We start from the raw sequence: 16,732 nt of genomic DNA, 5'->3' as shown, positions 1-16,732 counted from the left end.
GTGATTCTGTAACGCTCTCTTTCGGTGAGTGAGTAGACCAAGGCGCAGCGGGTGATGAATACATAATGTTTATTTGACAAGACGGAAAAACACAAAACGAAATACACTTGAATGAATTACAAAATAACAAAACGAACTAGACAGACCTAAACTATGAACTTACATGCTTTTTGCTTTATCTTGGCCAGGTCGCAGTTGCAAATGAGAACTTGTTCTCAACTAGCCTACCTGGTTAAATAAAGGTGAAATAAAAAAATAAAAAAAATAAACATGAAACGAGGAACACATAAACAGGAACGACCGAGACGAGACAGTACCGTGTGGTGCAAAATACACAGACACAGCGACAATCACCCACAAACAAACAGTGAGAACAACCTACCTTAATATGACTCTCAATTAGAGGAAAACGCAAAACACCTGCCTCTAATTAAGAGCCATACCAGGCAACCCAAAACCAACATAGAAACAGAAAACATAGACTGCCCACCCAAAACTCACGCCCTGACCATCACACACATACAAAACAACAGAAAACAGGTCAGGAACGTGACAATTGTAGAATAATAGTGAAGACATCAACACTATGAAATAACACATATGGAATCATGTAGTAACCAAAAAAGTGTTAAACAAATCAAAATATATTTTATATTTGTGATTCTTCAAAGTAGCCACCTTTTGCATTGATGACAGCTTTGTACACTCCAGGCACATGTGTAATTTCATAGTTTTGATGTTTTCACTATTATTATACAATATAGAAAATAGTAAAATTTCAAGAAAACCTTTGAATGAGTAGGTGTGTCCAAACTTTTGACTGGTACTGTATATAAAACACAGGAAAATCACATTTTTGACTGCAACTGGGCCTTTAATGTTCATCAGCACATTGTGATTGTGTTCCCCGGCAATTTAGTGCAATTGCAGACTTGCATGTGACTAGTTTTATTTAAAAAAATATGTACTGTGCATTCGGAAAGTATTCAGACCCCTTCCCCTTTTCCAGATTTTGTTACGTTACAGCCTTATTCTAAAATTGATTAAATTAATGTTTTCCGTCAACAATCTACACACAATACCCCATAATGACAAAGCGAAAACAGGTTTTTAGAAATGTTTGCACATCCTTATTTACATAAGTATTCAGACACTTTGCAATGACTCAAAATTGAGCTCAGGTGCATCCTGTTTCCATTGGTCATCCTTGAGATTTTTCTACAACTCGATTGTTGTCCACCTGTGTTAAATTCAATTGATTCGACATGATTTGGAAAGGGACACACCTGTCTATATAGGGTCCCACAGTTGACAGTGCATGTCAGAGGAAAAAACCAAGCCATGGGGTCTAAGGAATTGTCTGTAGAGCTCTGAGACAGGATTGTGTCGAGGGACAAATCTGGTGAAGGGTACCAAAAAATGTCTGCAGCATTAAAGGTCTCCAAGAACACAGTGGCCTCCATCATTGTTCAATGGAAGAAGTTTGGAATCTATGGTCACTCTGACAGAGCTCCAGAGTTCCTCTGTGGAGATGGGAGAACCTTCCAAGAGGACACCTATCTCTGCAGTACTCCACCAACCAGGCATTCATGGTGGTGGCCAGAGGGAAGCCACTCTTCAGTAAAAGGCACATCACAGCCTGCTTGGAGTTTGCCAAAAGGCACCTAAAGGACTTTCTGACCATGAGAAAGAAGATTCTCTGGTCTGATGAAACCATGATTGGCCTGAATGCCAAGCGTCACGTCTGGAGGAAACCTAGCACCATCCCTACGGTGAGGTTATGGTTGTGGCAGCATCATGCTATGGGGATGTTTTTCAGCGGCAGGGACTGGGGGACCAGTCAGGATCGAGGGAAAGATGAACGGAGCAAAGCACAGAGAGATCCTTGATGAAAACCTGCTCCAGAGCGCTCAGGACTTCAGACTGGGGCGAAGGTTCACCTTCCAACAGGACAACGACCCTAAGCACACAGCCAAGACAACGCAGGAGTGGCTTCGGGACAAGTCTCTGAATGTCCTTGAGTGGCCCAGCCAGAGCCCGGACTTGAACCCGATCAAACATCTCTTGTGAGACCTGAAAATAGCTATGCAGCGACGCTCCCCATCCGACCTGAAAGACCTTGATAGGATCTGCAGAGAAAAAATGGGAGGAACCCCCCAAATACAGGTGTGCCACGCTAGGAGCGTCATATCTAAAAAGACTCAAGGCTGTAATCATTGCCAAAAGGTCCTTCAACAAAGTACTGAGAAAAGGGTCTGAATACTTATGTATATGTAATATAAACCTGTTTTTACTTTGTTATTATGGGGTATTGTCTGTAGATTGATGAGGAGAGAATATTTAAAAAAATATTTTAGAATAAGGCTGTAACATAACAAAATGTGGAAAAAGTCAAGGGGTCTGAACACTTTCCGAATGCACTGTATTTAAGTTTGATTCAAAGTTTTATAAAACATAGCGTGGCCTACACTGTTGACTGAAGTGCTGAAATTTTGTGAACGTGCCAAGGGAAAGTCGGACGAAACAGGTGCATGATGCTGATCGCTACAACTGTCGAGGAACCTTCTACGCATTTCATATTACGACATGGGAAATTGCAGATAGCTTGAGGCAATCTACTTATTTAGTTATATTTTAAACACATCTGGTTGTTGAATTTATTCGATCTAACTGGAATTCACATCAAATGAGGATGTTGCATCTAAGGTTCCTTGGAGCCAATTTGTGATAGTTCCATACAAGAGAGACAGACAGATCACGGCTCTAGCGGCTCCTGTCTGGCGTGCGGCTCTAGCGGCTCCTGTCTGGCAGACGGCTCTGTAGGCTCATGGCAGACGGGCGGCTTAGCAGGCTCATGGCAGACGGGCGGCTTTGCAGGCTCATTGCAGACGGATGGCTTTGCAGGCTCATTGCAGACGGATGGCTCAGACGGCGCTGGGGAGACGGATGGCTCAGACGGCGCTGGGGAGACGGATGGCTCAGATGGCGCTGGGGAGACGGATGGCTCAGATGGCGCTGGTGAGACGGATGGCTCTGGCCGGATACGGCGCACTGTAGACCTGGTGCGTGGTGCCGGAACTGGAGGCACCGGGCTAAGGATAAGCACCTTCCTACTAGTGCGGGGAGCAGGGACAGGGCACACTGTACTCTCAAAGCCCACTCTATACCTGATGCGAGGTACCGGCACTGGTGACACCGGGCTGAGGACAAGCACATCAGGATTAGTAGGGGGAGAAGATACAGTGTGTACAGGGCTCTGGAGACGCACAGGAGGCTTAGTGCGTGGTGCCGGAACTGGAGGCACCGAACTGGATACACGCACTACAGAGAGAGTGCGTGGAGGAGGAACAGGGCTCAGGAGACGCACTGGTAGCCTAGTGCGTAGTGTAGGCACTGTAGGTACTAGGCTGGGGCGGGGAGGTGGCGCCGGAAATACCGGACCGTGGAGGCGTACTGGCACTCTTGAGCATTGAGCCTGCCCAACCTTACCTGGTTGAATACTCCCGGTTGCCCGACCAGTGCGGGGAGGTGGAATAACCCGCACCGGCCTATGTAGGCGAACTGGGGAAACCATGCGTAAGGCAGGTGCCATGTATGCCGGCCCGAGGAGACGCACTGGAGACCAGACACGTTGAGCCGGCCTCATGACACCTGGCTCAATACCCAATCTAGCCCTGCCAGTGCGGGGAGGTGGAAACATCAACACTGTCTGCTGACGTTGGGGCGGTGTAAGGGCAGTCGTAGAGTTGGCCCCCTACGAAGCTCAGATCTTGGCAAGTCTGGGCAGTGCGCTGTAAAACAAACATGCACGAGGGATAGCTCATCAATAAAGTCATAGCTTATCAATTAAAGGCCTTATAGTAGATAGCCTAAAGTAGACCATATTTGTTCAGTCGAACTATCAGAAATGTCATATTGGAAGTATATCATTGTATATTATAACATGTTTATGATCATCAATTGTGACAATAATTGATCACCTAATGCAGATAGATGTAATGAATTTGTAAGGGCTGTCGCCCTCCTCTTCTTCGGACGAGGAGAGGAGAGAAGGATCAGTCGACCAAAATGCAGCATTCGGGAAATAAGCCATCTTTTATTTGAACACGACGATGGCAACACGAAAAACAAAACACTTTCAAAATTACAAAACAAGAAAACGACGTAGACGAAAAACCTGAACATGAACTTACATAACTAACGTAACACTCACGGACAGGAACAGACTACATCAAAACGAAACGAACAGCCAAACAGTCCCGTATGGTGCAAACATAACACAGATACGGAAGACAATCACCCACAAACAAACAGTGAGAACACCCTACCTAAATATGACTCTTAATTAGAGGAAAACGCAAACCACCTGCCTCTAATTAAGAGCCATACCAGGCAACCCAAAACCAACATAGAAACAGAAAACATAGACTGCCCACCCAAAACACACGCCCTGACCATAAACACATACAAAAACAACATAAAACAGGTCAGGACCGTTACAGAACCCCCCCCTCAAGGTGCGAACGCCGGGCGCACCAGCACAAAGTCCAGGGGAGGGTCTGGGTGGGCAGTTGACCACGGTGGTGGCTCAGGCTCTGGACGCTGTCCCCACACCACCATAGTCACTCCCCGCTTCTGTCTTCCCCTCCCAATGACCACCCTAAAACTAACATCCCCTAAATGAACGGCCAGCACCGGGAGAAGGGGCAGCACCGGGACAAGGGGCAGCACCGGGACAAGGGGCAGCACCGGGACAAGGGGCAGCACCGGGACAAGGGGCAGCACCGGGACAAGGGGCAGCACCGGGATAAGGGGCAGCACCGGGACAAGGGGCAGCACCAGGATAAGGGGCAGCACCGGGATAAGGGGCAGCACCGGGACAAGGGGCAGCACCGGGACAAGGGGCAGCACCGGGACAAGGGGCAGCACCGGGACAAGGGGCAGCACCGGGATAAGGGGCAGCACCGGGACAAGGGGCAGCACCGGGACAAGGGGCAGCACCGGGATAAGGGGCAGCACCGGGACAAGGGGAGTGACTATGGTGGTGTGGGGACAGCGTCCAGAGCCTGAGCCACCACCGTGGTCAACTGCCCACCCAGACCCTCCCCTGGACTTTGTGCTGGTGCGCCCGGCGTTCGCACCTTGAGGGGGGGGTTCTGTAACGGTCCTGACCTGTTTTATGTTGTTTTTGTATGTGTTTATGGTCAGGGCGTGTGTTTTGGGTGGGCAGTCTATGTTTTCTGTTTCTATGTTGGTTTTGGGTTGCCTGGTATGGCTCTTAATTAGAGGCAGGTGGTTTGCGTTTTCCTCTAATTAAGAGTCATATTTAGGTAGGGTGTTCTCACTGTTTGTTTGTGGGTGATTGTCTTCCGTATCTGTGTTATGTTTGCACCATACGGGACTGTTTGGCTGTTCGTTTCGTTTTGATGTAGTCTGTTCCTGTCCGTGAGTGTTACGTTAGTTATGTAAGTTCATGTTCAGGTTTTTCGTCTACGTCGTTTTCTTGTTTTGTAATTTTGAAAGTGTTTTGTTTTTCATGTTGCCATCGTCGTGTTCAAATAAAAGATGGCTTATTTCCCGAATGCTGCATTTTGGTCGACTGATCCTTCTCTCCTCTCCTCGTCCGAAGAAGAGGAGGGCGACAGCCCTTACAAATTCATTACATCTATCTGCATTAGGTGATCAATTATTGTCACAATTGATGATCATAAACATGTTATAATATACAATGATATACTTCCAATATGACATTTCTGATAGTTCGACTGAACAAATATGGTCTACTTTAGGCTATCTACTATAAGGCCTTTAATTGATAAGCTATGACTTTATTGATGAGCTATCCCTCGTGCATGTTTGTTTTACAGCGCACTGCCCAGACTTGCCAAGATCTGAGCTTCGTAGGGGGCCAACTCTACGACTGCCCTTACACCGCCCCAACGTCAGCAGACAGTGTTGATGTTTCCACGGTGACTCTGGCCTCCTTTTGGGCCGATGGTTCCCCAGACAACACAGCCTGCCTGCAGGAACCGACACAGCGGGGTAAGTTGTTTGAAATTCATTTTTACTTAGCAGCGATATGCTATGTTCAGCGTGAGACTCCGTTGGGCTAGCACGTTTATCACTGGAATTATCCGCATTTGGATGTCACAGAATATGATTGATCTAACATCCTGTCCAAAGTCTTCTGACTGTTTCCTTTCTTTCTTTCTTTTCTTTATACTGTACACATTATTTACTCATGTAGGCCTATCTATCTCTTGCTGACTAAACTCAACTCCAAAATGTGCATCACATCCACGGAGTTGAGTCGAGACTAAAGTTTGTGAAGTGAATCTCTGACTACTTCGAGTCGCTGTGCAATCGATACTTCTAAAATTGTAAATTCTTAAACCCTTACCGTGTACCTATGTTCATCCACTGTAGCTGAGTGAGTTTCTTTCTTTGCTGAAATCCATCTTTTTAGTAAATCGTTAATCAAATACAACCACCGACTGTTTGCTCGTCGAGATTCAATTGGCACATTCGCATTCGCACTTAGTTGCCATTTAGAGCAACAGCAGCAGTGGTTGTATTTGATTAACGTTTTATTAAAAAGTATGGATTTCAGCTAACAGAAAGGCATGCAGCTACAGAGGACACACAGCGACTCTAAGTAGTTGGAGGTTAACTCCACAAACTCTAGTATCCACTCAACTCCATGGATGTAATGTACATTATGCGATTGAGTTTAGTCAGCAAATCTATCAAAAGCCTTTACTGCAATTTGCTGTTATTGATATTATATTTTTGATATTTAGGGTCATGTCTCTGTCTCCTCTCCCACCTAGAACTCCTCTCCCGCTTGGACTGTGGGACCTCTCCACCTGACCCCAACTGGAATGACCACCTGTTGCCACATTTGCAGAGAAACAAGCAGGTATTTACACACAAAAAACTGGAGGGGTTCTTTCATCAGAATCTCATGTGCTACATCAGAATCTCATGTGCTACATCAGAATCTCATGTGCTACATCAGAATCTCATGTGCTACATCAGAATCTCATGTGCTACCTGCCGTTGGGTCCTTGCAAGGCACTCAAGCCCCTTACCAGGCACTTAACCCTGTTATAGTGCATTCGGAAAGTATTCAGGCCCCTTGACTTTTTCTACATTGTGTTACATTACAGCCCTATTCTAATTAAATTGCATTTTTTTCCTCATCAATCTAAATACAATACCCCATAATGACAAAATAAAAACAGTTTTTCAGAAAACTGAATATTACATACGTATTCAGACCCTTTACTCAATACTTTGTTGAAGCACCTTTGGCAGTTATTACAGCCTTGAGTCTTCTTGGGTATGACGCTACAAGCTTGGTACACCTGTATTTGGGGAGTTTCTCCCATTCTTCTCTGCAGATCCTCTCAAGCTCTGTCAGGTTGAAAGGGGAGCGTTGCTGCATAGCTATTTTCAGGACTCTCCAGAGATGTTCGTTCAGGTTCAAGTCCAGGCTCTGGCTGGGCCACTCATGGACATTCAGAGTCTTGTCCCAAAGCCACTCCTGCGTTGTCTTGGCTGTGTATTTAGGGTCGTTGTCCTGTTGGAATGTTCTCTGGAGCAGGCTTTCATCAAGGATCTATTTCTCAGTGCTTTGCTCCATTCATCTTGCCCTCAATCCTGAATAGTCTCCCAGTCCTTGCCGCTGAAAAACATCCCACAGCATGATGCTGCCACCACCATGCTTCACCGTAGAGATGGTGCCTGTTTTCCTCCAGACGTGACGCTTGTCATTCAGGCCAAAGAGTTCAATCATGGTTTTATTAGACCAGAGAATCTTGTTTCTCATGGTCTGAGAGACCTTTAGGTTCCTTTTGGCAAACTACAAGCAGGCTGTCATATGACTTTTACTGAGGAGTGGCTTCCGTCTGGCCACTCTACCATAACGGCTTGATTGGTGGAGTGCTGCAGAGATGGTTGTCCTTCTGGAAGGTTCTCCCACAGAGGAACTCTGGAGCTATGTCAGAGTGACCATCTGGTTCTTTGTCACCTCCCTGACCAAGGCCCTTCTTCCCCGTATGTTCAGTTTGGCCAGGCGGCCAGGTCTACAGTCATGGCCAAAAGTTTTGAGAATGACACAAATATTAATTTTCACAAAGTCTGCTCCCTCAGTTTGTATGATGGCAATTTGCATATACTCCAGAATGTTATAAAGAGTGATCAGATTAATTGCAATTAATTGCAAAGTCCCTCTTTGCCATGCAAATGAACTGAATCCCCCCCAAAACATTTCCACTGCATTTCAGCCCTGCCACAAAAGGACTAGCTGACATCATGTCAGTGATTCTCTCGTTAACACAGGTGTGATTGTTGATGAGGACAAGACTGGAGATAACTCTGTCATCCTGATTGAGTTTGAATAACAGACTGGAAGCTTCAAAATGAGGGTGGTGCTTGGAATCATTGTTCTTCCTCTGTCAACCATGGTTACCTGCAAGGAAACACGTGCCGTCAGCATTGCTTTGCACAAAAAGGACTTCACAGGCAAGGATATTGCTGCCAGTAAGATTGCACCTAAATCAACCATTTATCGGGTCATCAAGAACTTCAAGGAGAGCGGTTACATTGTTGTGAAGAAGGCTTCAGGGCGCCCAAGAAAGTCCATCAAGCACCAGGACCGTCTCCTAAAGTTGATTCAGCTGCGGGATCGGGGCACCACCAGTACAGAGCTTGCTCAGGAATGGCAGCAGGCAGGTGTGAGTGCATCGGCACGCAAAGTGAGGCGAAGAATTTTGGAGGATGGCCTTGTGTCAAGAAGGGCAGCAAAGAAGCCACTTCTCTCCAGGAAAAACATCAGGGACAGACTGATATTCTGCAAAAGGTACAGGCATTGGACTGCTGAGGACTGGGGTAAAGTAATTTTCTCTGATGAATCTCCTTTCCGATTGTTTGGGGCATCTGGAAAAAAGCCTGTCCAGAGAAGACAAAGTGAGCGCTACCATCAGTCCTGTGTCATGCCAACAGTAAAGCATCCTGAGACCATTCATGTGTGGGGTTGCTTCTCAGTCAAGGGCTCACTCACAATTTTACCTAAGAACACAGCCACGAATGAAGAATGGTACCAACACATCCTCCGAGAGCAACTTCTTCCAACCATCCTGGAACAGTTTGGTGACGAACAATGCCTTTTCCAGCACGATGGAGCACCTTGCCATAAGGCAAATGTGATAACTTAGTGGCTCGGGGAACAAAACATCGATATTTTGGGTCCCTGGCCAGGAAACTCCCCAGATCTTAATCCCATTGAGAACAAATTCTGACAAACTCCAAGCATTGATTATGCAAGAATGGGCTGCCACCAGTCAGGATGTGGCCCAGAAGTTAATTGACAGCATGCCAGGGCGGATTACAGAGGTCTTGAAAAAGAAGGGTCAACACTTCAAATATTGACTCTGCATCAACTTCATGTAATTGTCAATAAAAGCCTTTGACACTTATGAAATGCTTGTAATTATACTTCAGTATTCCATAGTAACATCTGACAAAAATATCTAAAGACAGTGAAGCAGCATACCTTGTGGAAATTAATATTTGTGTCATTCTCAAAACGTTTGGCCACGACTGTAGGAAGAGTCTTGGTGGTTCCAAACTTCTTCCATTTAAGAATGATTAAGGCCACAGTGTTCTTGGGGACATTCAATGCTGCAGAAATGTTTTGGTACCCTTCCCCAGATCTGTGCCTCGACACAATCCTGTCTTGGAGCTCTACGGACAATTCCTTAGGCCACTTTTATACTTATTTCACCTTTATTTCCTTTAGTAGTGGTTTGGTTTTTGTTTGGTTTTTGCTCTGACATGCACTGTCAATTGTGAGACCTTATACAGACAGGTATGTGTCTTTCCAAATCATGTTTAATCAATTGAATTTACCACAGGTGGACTCCAATCAAGTTGTAGAAACATCTCGAGGATGATAAATGGAAACAGGACGCACCTGAGCTCAATTTCGAGTCTCATAGCAAAGTGTCTGAATACTTACGGTACTTGTCAAAAGTTTGGACACACCTACTCATTCCAGGGTTCTTCTTTATTTTTACTATTTTCTACATTGTAGAATAATAGTGAAACATCAAAAATAACACATATGTAATCATGTAGTAACCAAAAAAGTGTTTACTAAACAAATCAAAATATATTTGAGATTCTTCAAAGTAGCCACCCTTTGCCTTGATGACAGATTTGCACACTCTTGGCATTCTCTCAACCAGCTTCATGAGGTAGTCACCTGGAATGCATTTCAATTAACAGGTGTGCCTTGTTAAATGTTATTTTGTGGAATTTCTTTCCTTCTTAATGCGTTTGAGCCAATCAGTTGTGTTGTGACAAGGTAGGGGTGGTATTCAGAAGATAGCCCTATTTGGTAAAAAGCCAACTCCATATTATGGCAAGAACAGCTCAAATAAGCAAAGAGAAACGACCGTCCATCATTACTTTAAGACATGAAGGTCAGTCAATATGGAACATTTGAAGTACTTTGAAAGTTTCTTCAAGTGCAGTTGCAAAAACCATTAAGCTCTATGATCAAACTGGCTCTCATGAGGACTGCCACAGGAACGGAAGACCCAGAGCTACCTCTGCTGCAGAGGATACGTATATTAGAGTTAACTGCACCTCAGCTTGCAGCCCAAATAAATGCTTCACAGAGTACAAGTAACAGACACATCACAACATCAACTGTTCAGAGGAGACTGGGTGAATCAGGCCTTCAGGGTTGAATTGCTGCAAAGAAACCACTACTAAAGGACACCAATAATAATAAGAGACTTGCTTTTGCCAAGAAACACGAGCAATGGACATTAAACCAGTGGAAATTTGTCCTTTGGTCTGATGAGTCCAAATTGGAGATTTTTGGTTCCAACCGCGTGTCTTTGTGAGATGTGGTGTTGGTGAACAGATGATATCTGCACGTGTATTTCCCACCGTGAAGCGTGGAGGAGGAAGTGTTATGGTGTGACGGTGCTTTGCTGGTGACACTGTCCCGGAGTCATCTCTTCATTGTTGACGTTGAGACTGGTGTTTTGCGGGTACTATTTAATGAAGCTGCCAGTTGAGGTCTTGTGAGGTGTCTGTTTCTCAAACTAGACACTCTAATGTACTTGTCCTCTTGCTCAGTTGTGCACCGGGGCCTCCCACTCTTTCTATTCTGGTTATCGCCAGTTTGCGCTGTTCTGTGAAGGGAGTAGTACACAGCGTTGTACGAGATCTTCAGTTTCTTTGCAATTTCTCGCATGGAATAGCCTTCATTTCTCAGAACAAGAATAGACTGATGAGTTTCAGAAGAAAGTTCTTTGTTTCTGGCCATTTTGAGCCTGTAATCGAACCCACAAATGCTGATGCTCCAGATAGTCAACTAGTCTAAAGAAGGCCAGTTTTATTGCTTCTTTAATCAGAACAACAGTTTTCAGCTATGCTAACATAATTGCAAATGGGTTTTATTATGATTAATTAGCCTTTTAAAGTGTGTGTGTGTGTGTGTGTGTGTGTGTGTGTGTGTGTGTATATACAGTGGATGAGAAGTATTTGATACACTGCCGATTTTGCAGGTTTTCCTACTTACAAAGCATGTAGTGGTCTGTATTTTTTTCATAGGTACACTTCATTTTTAAGAAATTAGTTTGCATTTTATTGCATGACATAAGTATTTGATCACCTACCAACCAGTAAGAATTCCGGCTCTCACAGACCTGTTAGTTTTTCTTTAAGAAGCCCTCCTGTTCTCCACTCATTACCTGTATTAACTGCACCTGTTTGAACTCATTACCTGTATAAAAGACACCTGTCCACACACTCAATCAAACAGACTCCAACCTCTCCACAATGGCCAAGACCAGAGAGCTGTGTAAGGACATCAGGAATAAAATTGTAGACCTGCACAAGGCTGGGATGGGCTACAGGACAATAGGCAAGCAGCTTGGTGAGAAGGCAACAACTGTTGGCGCAATTATTAGAAAATGGAAGAAGTTGAAGATGACGGTCAATCACCCTCAATCTGGGGCTCCATGCAAGATCTCACCTCGTAGGGCATCAATGATCATGAGGAAGGTGAGGGATCAGCCCAGAACTACACGGCAGGACCTGGTCAATGACCTGAAGAGAGCTGGGACCACAGTCTCAAAGAAAACCATTAGTAACACACTACGCCGTCATGGATTAAAATCCTGCAGCACACGCAAGGTCCTCCTGCGCAAGCCAGCGCATGTCCAGGCCCGTCTGAAGCCAATGACCATCTGGATGATCCAGAGGAGGAATGGGAGAAGGTCATGTGGTCTGATGAGACATAAATACAGCTTTTTGGTCTAAACTCCACTCGCCGTGTTTGGAGGAAGAAGAAGGATGAGTACAACCCCAAGAATACCATCCCAACCGTGAAGCATGGAGGTGGAAACATCATTCTTTGGGGATGCTTTTCTGCAAAGGGGACAGGACGACTGCACCGTATTGAGGGGAGGATGGATGGGGCCATGTATCGCGAGATCTTGGCCAACAACCTCCCTCCCTCAGTAAGAGCATTGAAGATGGGTCGTGGCTGGGTCTTCCAGCATGACAACGACCCGAAACACACAGCCAGGGCAACTAACGAGTGTCTCCGTAAGAAGCATCTCAAGGTCCTGAGGTGGCCTAGCCAGTCTCCAGACCTGAACCCAATAGAAAATCTTTGGAGGGAGCTGAAAGTCCGTATTGCCCAGCGACAGCCCCGAAACCTGAAGGATCTGGAGAAGGTCTGTATGGAGGAGTGGGCCAAAATCCCTGCTGCAGTGTGTGCTAACCTGGTCAAGAACTACAGGAAACGTATGATCTCTGTAATTGCAAACAAAGGTTTCTGTACCAAATATTAAGTTCTGCTTTTCTGATGTATCAAAAATACTTATGTCATGCAATAAAATGCAAATTAATTACTTAAAAATCATACAATGTGATTTTCTGGATTTTTGTTTTAGATTCCGTCTCTCACAGTTGAAGTGTACCTATGATATAAATTACAGACCTCTACATGCTTTGTAAGTAGGAAAACCTGCAAAATCGGCAGTGTATCAAATACTTGTTCTCCCCACTGTATATTCAAATGAGTAAAAAAAATAATGAAGATATCATTTGTACTGTTGATATTTACAAATTTTTCCTTAATTTTCCTAAGCTTCAAGACACATTGATACAAAGAGAGGAGGAATTGGCAAGACTGCAAGAGGAAAATAACAATCTAAAAGAATTCTTAAACTCCTCATGTGTGAAAGCCTTGGATGAAAAAACTAAGGTAATTATTTCATGAATGAATTGGTTGATAAATTTCATAAATGTTCCCTCTAAACTGCGTGCGTTCCCCTGGCGCGCAGCAGACCGCGCCGCTCCCCTTGGACTGCGGGGTAGAAGAAATACAGTATTAGATTGAACTTCACTCAACTTTTTAGATTTTTTCTTGTTAGTTAACACTGTCAACGTTTCCATTTACTGTGGTAATTGTGATCAAATCAACACAATATTAGTATTGACATGCTTTACACAGACCGGTGTGACATAACCAATCAGAACTGCAGTAGGCTTATTTAAGCAATCAGGCCCGAGGGGGTGTGGTATATAGCTAATATACCACAGCTAAGGACTGTTCCTATGCACAATGCAACACAGAGTATATTGTATATTGGCAATATACCACAAACCCGAGGTGCCTTATTGCTATTTTATACTGGTTACCAAGATAATTAGAGTAGTAGAAATACATTTTGTCATACCCATGATATACAGTCTGATATACCACGGCTGTCAGCCAATCAGCATTCAGGGCTCGACCCACCCAGTTTATAAATGCAAATAAACCATTACCATATATGGATCTGTGCCATTTACTTTGAACTGGACTGTTTAAAGCATGAGTGGTCTTGAGTAGATGCGCTTGTTTGAGATCAAAGTGAGAGTAGCATGTAGCCACGTGTGCACATTTTGTTAATATCTTTTGTTAGTTTGTGTTATTAGCCCAGTTATAGATCCTTTGTAGTCAGCAATAGGGGAGTGATTGCTTCCTACAAGAGGACAAAAGGGGTACATTTCTAGACTTCTTTGAAAAGTCAGGTAAAGAGCTTCTTTTTTTTTAAAGGGACAGTGGTGTGTTTTGAGACAGGCTTCAATAAGCTAAGTAGCCAATAGGCAGAGGGTAGCATAATTTGTCTGATTCTCTGTAATAATGGTATGGGAATAATAATGCATTTTATTTTGTAAAGTGGTTTCTTGCATCAAACAACACAACAACATTTTCAGTCACCTCCTTGTCTGAAGGACAAGTGGATGAACAGGTTTATGTGAAGCCTTGCATGTTTTTTCAAAAGTCTCATGGAACATAGGCCTACATTGAACACAACACATTGGCTGCTACTGTAGGCTGAATTATAGAACAGCTATTTCCATGTTAAAATGTTATGGGATGCATTTTCTCCGTTGTTTTAGTAGGTAGGCCACTATTAACTGTAACTTAAAGCAGGTACAGCCTCAGTGTTCACAACATTCAAGTTTGTGCTCAGTAGACCTGAAATTTGGTCAGTGCCCAACATTTTTTAGGGAATATTGCCTGCAACATGATGGTGCATTTACTTCATATTCCCACTTTACAGAGGTGTAGTTTCTCTCAAACCGTCTCTTTAGCTCTTTCGCTTCTTCCTCCTTTTCCATAGAGCCTTCTCTCTGCTCAGAGTGGCGATGGGAGGAGGAACCGGAAGCGGAATTCTGAAATCCAGAATCTGCATGGTGTTGGAGAATTCCGGAACCTCAGTGCCAGTCAGCTGCTCCTTGGTTCTCAGGTGAAACGGACCTGCCGGAACTTGTCCCTGGAGTTCTGTTCTGAAGAGGAGCTAGCCTGCACCGATTCTGTGGACCTGTGGATCTTGCATACCTTGGGCCTGAAGGACGAGGACACCATCGATACATCATCCACTGAATACAGCTTCAACTGCTCCATTAGCTCCCTCACCAAATCCAGCTCCGTCACAGACTCCTCTGGTGACTACTGCCAAACAACCGATCACAAAAATACTGCTTATGACTCACCTACTGATGGCCTGTGCAATGGTGCCAGTATAGGGCTATCCAATGATTACTGCTTTAACACCAACAGTGACTACAGTCTCTCTACTGACTCCGGCTCTGACTTCACTGGAACTGTGCTGTCTGTCTTATACAGCCCCAGCATAGAAGTCCCCCCCAATTTCCATGTCACCCCTTATGAACCCCCACTGCCCCAATCGGTCAACACTCTCTCGCCACCTGATCCAATACAGTCATTCAGGCCCATCTTAGCCTCCTCACCCAACCTGTCTCAGGACAGGAGTCCCGGGATGCACCACACTCCCAGCCTGCACTGCCGTAGTCTCTCCAGTCCCATAGGGGGTGACGTGATGACTACCCCATTGTCTACCCCACATAGCCAGACAGAGCTGGCCTTCAGCATGTCCCTAAACCCTTCCAGCAGCGTCAGACTCAAGACACACAGTTTTCCACAGGGACAGGCCTTCGTCCGCAAGAACACCCAGGGAGGCTGGAACTTTACCTGGGTCCCCAAACAAGGCCCGTAAGCCTCATTTATACCCTACGTACGTACAAACACAAGCTCTACAATTAGCTATGCAAAATTCAGACCCTAAGTAGTTGGATAGCAAAAACATGTTACCCCTACTTTGAGTGTCAATGATGATAGCAGTGATGACGGTAAGAACTTCCTGTGTTCCTGTATAGGGACCAGAGTTTTTCATGGTCAGGTCAATTGGATAGGAAAGACTTGTGACCCTAGCTATTATCCTACCCCCCTTCTACAGACCAGAAACAGAGCCTGTCATCCAATTAGAGCTCAATCAAACCAGTACCCAAGGAAAAACTCCCTACATCAGTCGATCACGATCTTGACTTGATTCAACAGCACTAGTGCCAGGAATGCAAAGTGTTCCCATGTTGAACCATTTAATGTGTCTGAAGGTAGAACTCCGCCTACTCAGCAGGTCCAGAGATAAAAAAAAAATGCACCTATTAGGCCTACCGCTGGCCAATCAGATAGCTCAGATCACAGTGTCTGCACAATTTCCTAGAACACACAGCAAAGTTGATAATGTGATATTTCAAAACTATTAAAACCATGACTAGAGAGAGACTCAACAAATACAGCAAAGAGCAACTTTTTATCCCCCCCAGAAACCTGCTCCCTTTACTCTCTGTTCCGGACGTCCTAGACGACCAATTCTCATAGCTTTTAGCCGTACCCTTATCGTACTCCTCCTCATTTTCTCTGGTGATGTAGAGGTGAATCCAGGCCCTGCAGTGCTTAGCTCCACTCCTATTCCCCAGGCGCTCTCTTTTGATAACTTCTGTAACCGTAATAGCCTTGGTTTCATGCATGTTAACATTAGAAGCCTCCTCCCTAAGTTTGTTTTATTCACTGCTTTAGCACACTCTGCCAACCCGTATGTCCTAGCCGTGTCTGAATCCTGGCTTAGGAAGACCACCAAAAACTCTGTAATCTCCATCCCTAACTACAACATTTTCAGACAAGATAGAACGGCCAAAGGGGGGGGGGGGGGGTGTTGCAATCTACTGCAGAGATAGCCTGCAGAGTTCTGTCCTACTATCCAGGTCTGTACCCAAACAATTTGAACTTCTACTTTTAAAAATCCACCTCTCTAAAAACAAGTCTCTCACCGTTGCCGCCTGCTATAGA

At 44.8% G+C, this 16,732-nt stretch overlaps 1 protein-coding gene across 1 annotated transcript; it reads left to right on the top strand.

Annotated features, from left to right (window-relative positions):
* The first annotated feature begins 5,118 nt into the window (after positions 1–5,118).
* On the top strand, positions 5,119–16,572 carry LOC129832069 (geminin coiled-coil domain-containing protein 1-like). Its single transcript, XM_055895813.1, has 4 exons — positions 5,119–6,042; positions 6,831–6,919; positions 13,178–13,294; positions 14,703–16,572. Exons 1-4 carry the CDS (start codon positions 5,823–5,825, stop codon positions 15,597–15,599), a joined length of 1,323 nt encoding a protein of 440 aa, XP_055751788.1. The 5' UTR covers positions 5,119–5,822; the 3' UTR covers positions 15,600–16,572.
* Positions 16,573–16,732: the final 160 nt, after the last annotated feature.

This window comes from Salvelinus fontinalis, chromosome 33 (assembly GCF_029448725.1).
Source record: "Salvelinus fontinalis isolate EN_2023a chromosome 33, ASM2944872v1, whole genome shotgun sequence".
NCBI classification, from domain to species: Eukaryota; Metazoa; Chordata; class Actinopteri; order Salmoniformes; family Salmonidae; genus Salvelinus; species Salvelinus fontinalis.
Note: the sequence above shows the minus strand (reverse complement) of the source record. Positions and strands in the feature narration are given on the sequence as shown.